Here is a 12395-nt window from a genome sequence, read left to right as displayed (position 1 = left end):
AAAAAAAGGAGTAAAAAAACTGCTTCAGTTAAATATTTGAGTTGAAACAGCTTTCAAGTCTGTTCATCAGTTCCTGGATCCAATAAAGCAGGGGGAAATTCATTTGGCTCTGCAGGATAGATAAATGGCACAGGGTCAGTCCACAGGCCACATTGGGTCCATGGACCTCCCTGCCCTTTGCCCCATGCTGGAACCAGCACATGCAGCGGCTGCTCCCAGACCCATGCTACATGTGGTGCTTGTTCTGGGATCCATGCTCCAAGCAGCACCCCTCCTCCTATCTCCCCCACTGGATCCAGGACTATGCCACACAGTGTCCCCTCTGCTGATCTGAGACCCATACTTGCAGTGCAAGTCTCAGATTGGCTGGACTGGAAACTGTATGTGGCACATGTCCAAAACTGGCCTGGGCAGACTCCAGGCATGGTACAGGTTGCAGAGCAGGCACCATGTGCAGCACAGTCTGAGATCCACTGAAACAAACACTGCATGCATGACCTACATGATCTTGAAGAATCAATAATCTAGATTTCAGCATTACAAATCTAGTCTAGCATTAGAAAACTAAGCAAACACAGATCCCAGACCAGCCACAGCAGGTGTTGTGTACAGCGCACGTCTAGAGCCTTGTGTGCAGAGGACAATCCAGCAGTGTATGGGTCAAACCTGACCTAGGGGCAGCACCAGGGGCTTGATGATGGGGCTCTGCAGCTGAATCCTGCCCACAGGCCAGATCTTTGACACCCCTGGCATAAAGGAATGAGTGGATGAAAGTTTATGGCCTGTGCTGTTGAGGAGATAGAGTAGATCACCATACAGTCCCCTTCTAACCTTAAAATCTATGCATTTTTCAGAAAAATTTTATCACAACAAAGATATTTTTAAAGTCTTCGGAAATAAAAGATTAATTAAAAGAAAGATACAGTGCCAGTTTTATATTTTTATGTATAAATTTTCATACTATATCAGCCTTATAAATACCCTTAAGATCAAATACTGCCTGGTATACACTGGCTCATGTCAGGTTGCACTCTCTTTTAGGTGGCAATGCAGCATGCTCTCCTTTTCATACCCAGTTAGACCAGACCCTGGCCTAGCCTCCTTCCTTGTCCACCTGAAGCAGTACCTCCCTCCAAACACACAAGGAGTTTTGACTTCTCTGCCCACTGACATTATTCAGTGGGGAAAGAAGGGCTCTGTGCAACATGCTCCCCCACATCTAGTCAGGGTCAGTCAATCAGGTTGATAGTGATTTTCTTTAAATTACAAAGCATAGGGACAGATAAACAAGTTATGAGAGCAGTACTGATATGAATATCAGTATTTCATGAGATAAGCATAATACAGCATATAAATTAAAGGAGTAAGGTGCTAATAATTCTATTTATAGACAACAAGGGGTATTTTGAGTAGTAGTAGTAGTAACAATAGTAAGAAATAAGAAAATAAAAAGAAATCTTTTTCAACTATTGCTTACACATATCCTCTAGTTCTGGATTGGTTCCAGAACTTCTGAGCCACAATGAGAAATCCTGTATGAGCTATTACCAGCCAAAAATAATCATCGCATTGAAGGAAAGTTTTTTCTTATGACATTTCCATTCCAGAGTACAGACTTAGGTATTTGAACCATTCAAATAATCACGTGTGTCAAACTGCACCTGGGTTCCAAACTTAGGTTCACCAACCAATAAAGTATTATTATCACCTTCATCGTTATCAGGTCCAGGTTATATATTTCTTAGTGCAGCTGCATCAGTGAAGAGACTGTGTTCTGTTAGTTTCTTCATCTTTTTTTTTTCTTTTAAAGATTTTCAAAAGACATTTGCTTCAAAGAGTTTTCACTGGGAGGGGCCTTGTTAGCTGTTAAAGGGTTCATAAATTCTTGCTTGGTCCTCTTAGCTTTGAGCCCATAGCTGCCCAGGGTTATACCTGAAGGCGGTCCAACACCCACTTTCTTACAACAAAAGAAAGCTTACAGTAAAACTTTAATAAAGTTATCTGACATTCATCCTCCTCCGAACTATTTTTAACTGTTATTTATTTTTTAACAGATCAAGTCTCCTCCCTATCTTATTTATACATTGTATTTTTATAGATTGTCTAATAAAAAATGGTTCCATCCTTGATCAGTTCAGTTTAAAGCACAATCTCGTGCATTTTCTTCTTAAAAATGGTCACACTGTCCTCAAATGGCAAGCAACAAAAGACCTATCGCTCCATGAACTTGATGGCAACTTCTCCTAAGAAAGAGGATAGAAATTGCAAGACTGATTTTTGTATTGTCGATGCTGGCTTCATTTCAAAGTAATAAAATCATAAATATATATTTAGCTTGGTATGAGAAAATACATCGCCTCTATAAAAGCATCCAAGGAGTTGCTATCATTGTATTACAGATATATATTTCTTTTTCAGACTCTGACAATTTGCTGTATATACTGTATAAGCCAAATAGCTGGTAGGTCTAGATAGCACGTAAGATAGACATATTGTTAAGGCTTCTCCCGACACAATTTATCATGCTGCATCAAAGATTAAAACATTTTAGCCCTGATACTTTTCAGCTGCCAGCTCTAATTCAGAGCACACTCCTCCACTATTTATACTTTCTCCTGCTTGCCAACCCCTTACAATTAAAATTCAGTGCAATGTTCCAAAAAAGTTTATTTTTATTGGAATGTTTCTATTTTGTGTCCTCATGCCAGACTGACTTACTGTTGGGAGTGCAAGGGACAGACTATTATAGCCAATAAAAAAAAAAAAATAAAAAAAATGAGAGCCTTACTGTTCCCTGTGGTATGGGATTAAATAGTAGATAGTCAGAGATGTCCAGCCAAGATAAGATGTTATCCAGTTCCTACTACAGGGACTTTTATGTTGACAATGTTCCTTTTATTTTTGTCCTGGTTTCTCTTACTTAAAAAAGGACAATAGCAATACCTTAATCTAAATTGCATTTTGCTATCACTCATAAGTACTACAGTGTTGACTGGACTAGTAACCAGCTGTTTAGTCTATAGGTTAAGCATTCAATGATTTCATTTTTAAAAACTGCAAGCTCATGTAGGTGTTTATGCCATGCTGAATCCCTATCCTTGCAAGTACAGGAATCTTTCTATGCAGCCAGTTCACATAACAATAGCTTTAGCAAAGATTGTAAAATGGTGTCTATTATATGCAGTCATGATTTTCCCCTTTGATTCATTATTCTCACTTCTTACCCTTTGTCTAGAGGTGTTTTTGTTTCTGTTTGACCAAAGCCTGTTTAAAGTCAATTTTGCATGTTATGAGATTGGAATAATTAAAACGCACCCCCAACAAATACCCATATATTTTTCATATTATTAACAAAGCTGAAGCCGAAACAACAGCTTGTCTGCAATTTTGCTTTCGTGAGGACTAGTCACTTTGCATGAGGTGACACACATTACTATTTAATTAATACAAGATATGACCTTTTGGAAATTGCATGCTAGAATGCACATTCAAACATCTCCTCTCAGCCTCCAGGTATGCACTGAACTACGGATGTGTTACATGTTTATGCATATTTATTTCAAAACGACTCAGATGCTAAAAGAAGCACAGAGGGCCAATTTGCCTCTGTTTAGGAAGCGAGATATACTCAGGCACAGGGCAGAAGGGCTTCCACATAGTTTGGAGTAAATATTTCGAGTAATAAGCAATGAGAGCACTAGTCTTTACCGAACGACAGTGGCAAGAAGTGGGCATAAAGGCACATGCCCCACTGAAAAAAATTCTACTGAATTTAAGTTCCCTGTTTCATCCTATAGACTGAAGAGAGAATTATCTCCGAGCGCCAGCCATTGAAGGGATTGCTTCTACCAGTTCTCTCTTGCAGCCAGCCTTTCAGGGCCTCACTGATTACTGTGAGTCTTTAAAGCTCAACTCCTATTGACCTCAGCGGGAATTACACTAGGACTTAAGTTGCTGCAATGACTTCATCATTCCTACAGCCAAAGTGTTTATACTCTTCAGTTTACTCCATACTACTAGACTGAAGAATAATGTTTAGCAGTCTTACTCAGCACTGATTCAGCACTTCTCTCTGAGCAGTCATCCATTTCTCAGAAGCACAGAACAGTTAAGACACAGCCTTGTAAGTATACTGAACCAACCAACGAAAGCTTTCAGGATCCACACAGAACCTGTAGTTTTATTAAAACAGTAGTTTCTTGTTCGGTTGGTTGATTGGTTTCTTGGGGGGGGTTTTAAACAAGTAGCTGGTTAATTTTGTGGCTGAATAGCTCAGGAATTTTTGTCGTTGCTGTTTTCCTTTTGTGTTTTTTAAGAAAACCTGGCAAAGTATATGCAAAAATATGTTAATATATCATTCAGATGGCACAGTTAAAATTACAAAAAGGCAGCAGATTCAGGAGGAGATTTTCTACTAATTGCTATTTGTGTCTTGAAGATCTTCCCCTTGGTAGTTAAACTTCTTGCAGCAACATTAATTTGGCTTCTGTGCATAATGTACTGTTTGTCTGCTTTGTTTCTTCTAGGGAAATATGTAGCTTCATATATGAATGCTTGCGTCTTAAAAGACATCCCATAAAACAAACAGGATATGCAATGTGGCTTTGTCTTTGCTATAATACCTTCTGCAAGTCCTGATTACAATTTAAATTGCGTAACCTTCATATTGCAGTACCATAGCTTTCTGCCTTTAATTATAGTGGAGTGACAGCTCTGCTGTAGTTAAGGTTGAGCACTGCTTTTTTGTTTAAAGGTCAACTGTACTTTAAAATCTATAAGCATATTTAGATTTGTCTCGAAATTTGGTGAGCTTAAAGATTGCGCAGAGCAATGTCCTGAATTTGGGATCATTTGAGCAATGGGTTTGTGGAATAAAGGCTCTCTAAAAACAGCTGTTTACAAAATCACCCAATTCTCCCACTGTGTGTGTACCTGTGTGTGTGGAGCAGGAAGCAGAAAGGTAGAGATGGCATGTGGTAGGGGCAAAAAATCAGGAGACCCTTGGAGCTGCATGGTGCATGGGGTGAGCAGAGCAAAGGGCACAAAGAAGAGAATGGTTTATAGGAGCAAAGACAGGACAAGCTGTAGGGGAATATGGAGGGACTGGAATAACGATCTGAAGTGATAATTGGTCGGTTTTTCCATGAAAAACCCTTAGTACCTATCTATATGCCTCACGTCTGTTCCCCTTTCATAAAAATGTCCGCACATGTGCCAGGCTAGCCCCTTCTCTGTTCCTGTGTCTTCTCCCACAATTTTCAAAATGCATCCTCCATTCAGCCTGTGGGGAGAAGGGAAGTGAGAGAGAACCAGGCTCTGCTAAACAGAGACAGGAGGTGAGGACATGCTATAAGAGAAGGGAATGGATTAATATTCAGCTAGTCCATTCTGTAGCTGGAAAACCATTGCCAAGGAGCCACTTAGAGTTAGGCCAGGGATAACAAACGTGTTTAAACAGTGAGCCTGTTTTACCAAAGCAACCTAGATTTACCAGGTTTTACTACCCCCCTTGCCCTGATTATTCCTTCCAAGATGCTGCCTTCATATATCCCTCATTAAGCCGTAGAGATCTCTGCCCCATATACCTGTTAGCTGCTAGCAAAAAGGCATTCTTGTAAGTCCGATACAATCTACGTGATTCAGAACTGAAATGTGGCCATGCTAGATCTCCAAAAGTATGCATCTCTCAGATCAAGCCACAGCTTGGCCAAGCCAGTCCAATTAATCCCATTCAATAGTTCTACCGAACACAATAAATGGAGCTGGGATTCAAATCTGTGGAACAAACAAGAGGACGTTCTGCCTACTGAACGTGGCAACTCTCCACAGCCCTCTCTAGCGGGCAGAGTGAAGAGTCCATGGATGGTATGCACCTTAACTTTAAGTTCACGTTGCCTTAACTCTTTATATTCTCCATTCCAGACATTTAAACACAGCCCCTATGCAGTTAGAAAGGCATGAGGCAACGCTTAAAATTCTGAAGTAAATTGTTAGGCATTTGACAATTAATCTTTAACGAATTTATCTCTCCTTTGCACTTTGCATCCAATGCATGTGATTTAAGTTCTTGGTGCTCCACTTTGGTTCTGCTCTTTATATGCTTAGACATGAAACTCATCCTTTTCAGATGACCAGGAAGATGCCTATGTACCGTTAAGTCCTATGTGATTTCTGCTTTGGTGGGTTTAAGCAGAATTTTAAATGTGTACATGCTATGTGCTGGATCTAGCTACAGAGGAGTGAATGTCACCCTACATGCATAATGCAGATGAAATGTAATTTTCTCCCTTAATGTAATCTGTATTTGGTCAGATCTATTTCTGTGTCTTCAACAATTCTGCAAAGAGTTTAACCTCTCTATTAAATTATGGTCAATATTTAGGGTTTATTTTTTTTATACAAATACATCAGTAAATGAGTTTCTTCACACTGACCTGGCCTATGTTAAAGTTATTTTTATAATCACTATATATATTTCACAAATGACAGGACAAGGTCTCCTTAGAATCCTACATTGACCTGCCTGTCATTCTGACGGGGTAAACAGTATCACCTTTCCAGTTCACAATGAATTACAGAGAAGTAGCAAAGCACACCATCCATCACACTGGCATTAAATAGGTTTTTGAAGTAGATTTCAGATATCACAAATGCTGTTTAGACTGTTACCAGAAAGCACAAATTGGATAGCTCATATAAAATGGCCATATGATGAATGGACATGATGGGTCTTCAAAGCAAAAGAACATGGTTATTCCGCGCATAACCTTGTCAAAACTAAAAACAGACCGTAGCTCTTCCTGTACCCAAGCTACAATGACCTAAGAATTGTTTAATGGCTTAGCTTGCTGCCAATTCATATGAATAAAATGTACAGATAAAACAGAAAAAAAAGGAGCAAGGATGAATCATTAGTATCAGAACTACAACTACTTTATGAATCATAAATTCCATGCAAAATTATCCACTGTTAAGCATCTGCATCACATTTGGAAAGTAATTTATTCAATAGTAAAGGAAGGGTGTTTTTTGTTTTGTTTTACAACAGGGGCATGAAACTAACTTTGGGCCCTGGGCTGGATCTAGACCATAGAGCTCCTGGTGAGCTGGATCCAGCCCAGAACAGGAGGGCTACACTGTAGAAGCAACAGCCGGGTAGGGGCTGGCACCAGTGGGTGCAGGGGCAATGCAGGGTCCAGCAGCAGTGGGAGCACAGGGTCCAGCAGGGAGGAAGGTCGTGCAGGGTCTAGCAGTGGCCAGAGTGCAGGGTATGGGGGTAGCAAGGGCAAGATCAGGGCACTGCAAGAGTGCAGGCTCCAACAGGGAAAGCCAAGCTCACTGCTAATGGCTATGCTCAACTGCGCAACTTCCAGTGCCCTCTGGTAGTCCACGTGGACCAGAAAGATAGTTGTGTGTTTGACACCCTTGTTTTGTAACATATATTTTTACATGTGATCATGCCTCCCCCTAATGTCTTACCCTGATAATTTTAACAACTTTCTACTTACTGATTAAGTATTTGAACACAAACAGCAGAGGCTTACTCTTTAGATGCCAATTACATCACTGCCAATAACTATATAGTTGAAACGTATGCCATATGGTTTATGTCTTATTACCAAATGCCATCATGGGTGATATTTATACTTCGTGGTAAGGAGTACTTGGAGGTCAAACTGCAGATCCACTGCAGTTTTCTGGATGCTTGATGTATCTCTAGTTGTAAACCCTAGCATAGTTAAAATACTTATTCCTTTAGGTGATACAAACTTGTCTTCTATTTTTGATACTACAAAGTCCAGAAGTCTACCCTTAGTGATACCTGTGCAGTAGCAGTCTGTGTATATGTGCAAGGGCAAATGCTTGGTTCACTATGCAGTGGTCATAGTATAATAGAGAACAATTCTGAAATAAGACCTGTATTGTAGCTTACTGGTAAAAATAAAACTTTGTTTTACCAAGGCCTCTTTCAGATGTTATATTTAAGATGCAATTAACCAGTTAATGTGTCTTAAAGTGTAACCTGGTCACATGTTCAGGCAAGTAATGGTACGACAAAAAACCAAAACCAGCCACAAAATGATTACACAAAAATGTAAACATGGCGCCCCCCCCCCCCCCCCCCGCTTTGCCTCAGAGTGCTAGCAGGGAGATTGGGCCTGGCAACACTCCCACCCCTTAAGCAGTGAGCAGGGAAAAGCGTGGGATGGTGCAGGCAGACCTCCCTAATCAGAGGTCCCACTGGGGCCTGGCCACACCCCCCTCAGGTCAGCACTGTGTAAGGGAAGAGAGGGCTGCTGTAGCATCCCCAACCTTCTAGCCTGAGCTACTGCAGGCATGTGCCTGCATTTCCTCAATCCAGAGAGAATGTTTCTCCAGTTACAAACTGGTTCAGCCTAGCCAGGCTAGAGTAACCTGCAAAGGTTGAATCAATTCAGCCTGAGGCTATTTGAGTGTCTGTCCCTAGCCTAAAAGGACTGTGCGGCAGGGTAGACAGCACTGGGACTCAAACAGGCCCTGGTGCAGTCCTCATGCTGCTGCTGAACACATAATGAATGGTCAGAAGGGACAGTATTGTGCCTGGTTCAAGCCTGGGGGCAGTTCCAATCTAGCTGATTTTTGACCAGCTCCAGGAACTCAAAGATACCCAGTGCATCTCCACAGCCAACTGACAATCAGTTGATTGTTGGGCACCTTTGCTGGCGCAGAAGAAGTCCAGGATCATGATTCCAGGCTTCCCCTGTACTGGCAAATGGACCACAACTGGGATCTGATCCATGATCCCACATGTAGCATGGCACAAAGAGCAATTGCTGGCATCATGAATCCAATCCCATCATGTCTTTACCTGAACATGCGTCAGTGGCCCCAGAGTACGTACATCTCCAGAGACACTGGATTTCTCATAGCCTCAAATTTATCAGGCCCTTTATTGATCAAGAACACCTGTGCACTTATGGGATTCATCTCGGAGATCAGAACTTTATGGTTCATGTTCAGGGCCTATTATAATAAGGTGGTGCTGCATATTATTGAAATCTACCAGCTGATAAGATGCCCACAGTGCTTTACATCATATTAATAAATGCAAACACTTTGCTCAGAAATTATGTTAATTTACCTATTGGCTGCAAGACTGGAATACTGAGAACAGGGTTGCTCTAAGGCTATGTAAATTTTGAAAGTTCACTACCAAGTATTACAAAGATATCATGAGCAAACTGAACAGAAATCAGGTTGCATTAATGGTTATCCAAGCCACGAACGTGCTGTCATCATAGAGATGAGTAATTAATGGAAGACAGAGAATACCTTTATTTGGCAGGAGGAGGTATGGAGAAGGGGGGAAGGGCATCTCTTCAAAGTTCAATTTTCTTTATACATCTCTGATAACTTAATGTTTTAATCATGAAATGTTGTAGTTTGATAAAAAATTAAGTAAGAGACCAGGGTGATGTACCTTGTGGTGGAGAGGATGAAAGATGGCACTAATAAAAACCCACCCTTGTTTTTTCATACATATTTATTCAGCCTCACAACACCCCTATGGGCAGGTAAATGAGGAACATCATTGTAGAAACTAAGGCAGAACCAGGATTATAATTCAAGAGTCCCTAGGAACTATGTCTGTGCTCAGACCATTCTTCACTGAAAATAACTTTCTCTGACTCTTGCTGTATAGTTCCCTCAAGCCCACAGAAAACTGAATCACAAAAAGTAGGGCTGGATCCCTGGAGATCATTCAGCCTGACCTTCTGCTCAAGGCAGGAACAGCCCTATCTAAACCAACCCAGGCTTGTCTAACCTTCAATGACAGAGGTTTCACAAACTTTAAATAATCTGTTCTAGCACCTGCATAGCTACAGCATTCTTCTTAATATCTAACCTAGCTCTCCATTGGTACAGTTTAAGGTATCCTAGCCCTGCCCCTGTGAGGACAGAAATCAATTGTTCTCCATCCTCTTTAAATTAACCCTTGTTGTATTTGAAGACTTAGCAAATCCACCCTCAGGGTCATCTTCTCCAAACTAAGGAATCAGTCTTCCACCCATTCCTCATTCATCATGCTCTTCTGATGTCTAATCATTTTTGCCAATCTGCACTGGAGTCATTCACACCTCCTTCTTGAAGAGTAGCACCTAACACTGTGCTCCTAATAAGGCTTGTGCTGAATAGAGTACAACAGGGCTGTTTAACTTCTGGATGGCCAGTGGTCCCCTAATTTCCCCACCACTGCACAGGCAGCCGGGCTCCATTCCCAGCTGTGTGGGTAGCAACAGCAGCCCCGCTCCACCACTTGCTGTCCCATATACGTCATGGGCAAATTTGCCCTTCTCCCTGTGCAGACAGCCTGGATCTGCCCCTGCTGTGCCTGCCCCAGGAGTGGTGGCAGGAAACATGCTGGAGAGAGAGGTTGAAGATCCCAGCTACTGCAGCAGCAGGAGTGATGGCAGGGAAGAGCAACAGCTAGGCAGGAGCCTGGGGGACTGCATTTTAACCCCTGACTGCCGGTTGGACACCACTGGAAAAGAAGTGTCCCTTCTCATGACTTGCATACGATATTCCTGTTAATACATCCCTCTATGTCGGAAGGGATTTTTCACAACGATATTTACTCCTGCCTCATATTCATCTTGCTACACAATGTAATGCTCAGATCCTTTTTGCAGAAGCCTAGCCCCATTTTGTGTCTGTGCATTTTATTGTTCCTTCTGAAATGTAGTCTTATTTGTCCTTACAGAAACATAATCCCATTTATCTCAGATCATTTTTCCATTTCATCCAGATCATTTTGAATGCTAATCCAGTCCTCTAATGCATCTGCTACCCCACCCAATTTGGTGTCCTTTGTAAATTTAGTAACCATACCCTCAAATCCATTCGCCAAGTCATTAGTGAAGATATCCACAGTGCTGGGCCCCAAACAGATGCCTGAATCCCACTTGATGCCTCCTCTCCAGATTCCTTTATCCAGTTAAAATCAGAAAGGTCCAGTCCATCAGCTGAAAAATACCCAGCCTCATTTCAAGGGCTGAGAGGAGGTTTGTGCTTATTTGCTAATTTCTTGTCTGAGCATTCCAAGTTCATTTCCATGATTACTAGTTTCCCGGTTAGAGTTCAATGAAAACCGTTGATTTCTAATTCTATTCCCCATAAACGACAGAGACAAATGGTCACATTACCTCAAGAGTTCCTTTGGCAGAATAAGCAGCATATGAATACAGGAGGTCTTGGCTGCGAGGCTTTCTGGTGTCTGTGTTACACTGCAGTCCACTAGGATAAAAGCATTCGCCACTTTTTTTCAGAGTCACTGTATTTGAAGAAGAGCCCGGTACATCAAGCAAGACAGAGTAATTTACTAGCTGAACATCTTCGAGGCCACGAGAAGTCCAGTGAACCAGAAGTTGCACTGCAATGTCTGTATCTTCTTTTCTAGGCAACTGTGTCAAATCTCTGGAGGGGGAAAAAAATACATTATTTTCTCCCCTCAATATCTGTTTGCCTGGACTAGATAAAACAGTTCACAATTTCAATAATGAGAGGCATGGAGTTCATGAGAGACGCCATGTAGTACACTATAGCACCTTTTATCTTTGCAAGTATTTCCTTAGCAGTGATCAGAAATACATCTCTCTCTCTCTGTACATCTACATATAGCTTTATGGGAAAGGATAATTTTGCTCTCTAGGAACCAAGTATCCTATTAGAATCCTAAAAGATACCACAGAAATAATTCCTATTATGTTATTATATTAAAAGTATTTACAATTTACATGCATAAATGTGCATTTTCATGCTGAAGTTTTTACTTAGTGAATTTCTGAATGGTTGTTTTATTGGTAGATCAGGGTACAGAGTTATTTTTTAGTGAAAATATGCATCTATTCACCTCAAACCTGATTAAGCTTGTATGATGGAACTTCATTTGGGGGTTTAAAGTGTTTTTAAAAGTATTAAATACACTACACAAAACTTCAGCATTTGGGTACATTTTACAGACAGGAAATCTAAGTCATACAGCAGGTCAGTAATGAGTGCATTATCACCAGCAGTTACATTGACAGAGCTTGCTGTGGAATTTAGCAGTGAACTGTTAGCCCCATTGAAGTTGATGACAAAGCTCCTTTTAACTCTAGTGGAGCAATACTTTTAAATCATTAAACTAAGCCTAATTTTAAATATGGTAAAATAAAATAAAAATAAATTCCAACAGTCTAGAAAATTGTGCAGATAAGCCCCATATTATTATTTAGTAAAAAATCTGAACTAAAATTACAAAATTATTCAGAAGCTCATTTTAGGGAAAAGAAATATACTCATTTTGTATTAAGCCTATATGAAATTTTCTTTCTTGTAATCCTATCAAATTACAGTCCTCCAAAAGAAACAGTTTG

General features: G+C 40.8%; 1 protein-coding gene and 1 long non-coding RNA gene across 5 annotated transcripts in view; one reads left to right on the top strand and one right to left on the bottom strand.

Moving 5' to 3' along the window:
- The window catches only part of NAALADL2 (N-acetylated alpha-linked acidic dipeptidase like 2), a 1094482-nt gene that overhangs the window by 520571 nt on the left and 561516 nt on the right, over window positions 1–12395 (bottom strand). For all 4 annotated transcript variants that reach the window (XM_059731159.1, XM_059731157.1, XM_059731158.1 and 1 more), the window contains one exon: window positions 11184–11454. In XM_059731159.1, coding sequence (XP_059587142.1) covers window positions 11184–11454 — 271 coding nt within the window. The remainder of the gene's footprint in view (window positions 1–11183; window positions 11455–12395) is intronic.
- The window catches only part of LOC109280934 (uncharacterized), a 76457-nt gene continuing 68057 nt past the window's right edge, over window positions 3996–12395 (top strand). Inside the window, exon 1 of the long non-coding RNA XR_002087425.2 lies at window positions 3996–4123. This is a non-coding gene — a long non-coding RNA (uncharacterized LOC109280934). The remainder of the gene's footprint in view (window positions 4124–12395) is intronic.

Source organism: Alligator mississippiensis, chromosome 7, assembly GCF_030867095.1.
Source record: "Alligator mississippiensis isolate rAllMis1 chromosome 7, rAllMis1, whole genome shotgun sequence".
In the NCBI taxonomy this organism is placed as follows: Eukaryota; Metazoa; Chordata; order Crocodylia; family Alligatoridae; genus Alligator; species Alligator mississippiensis.
This window is presented reverse-complemented; position numbering and strand designations above follow the sequence as displayed.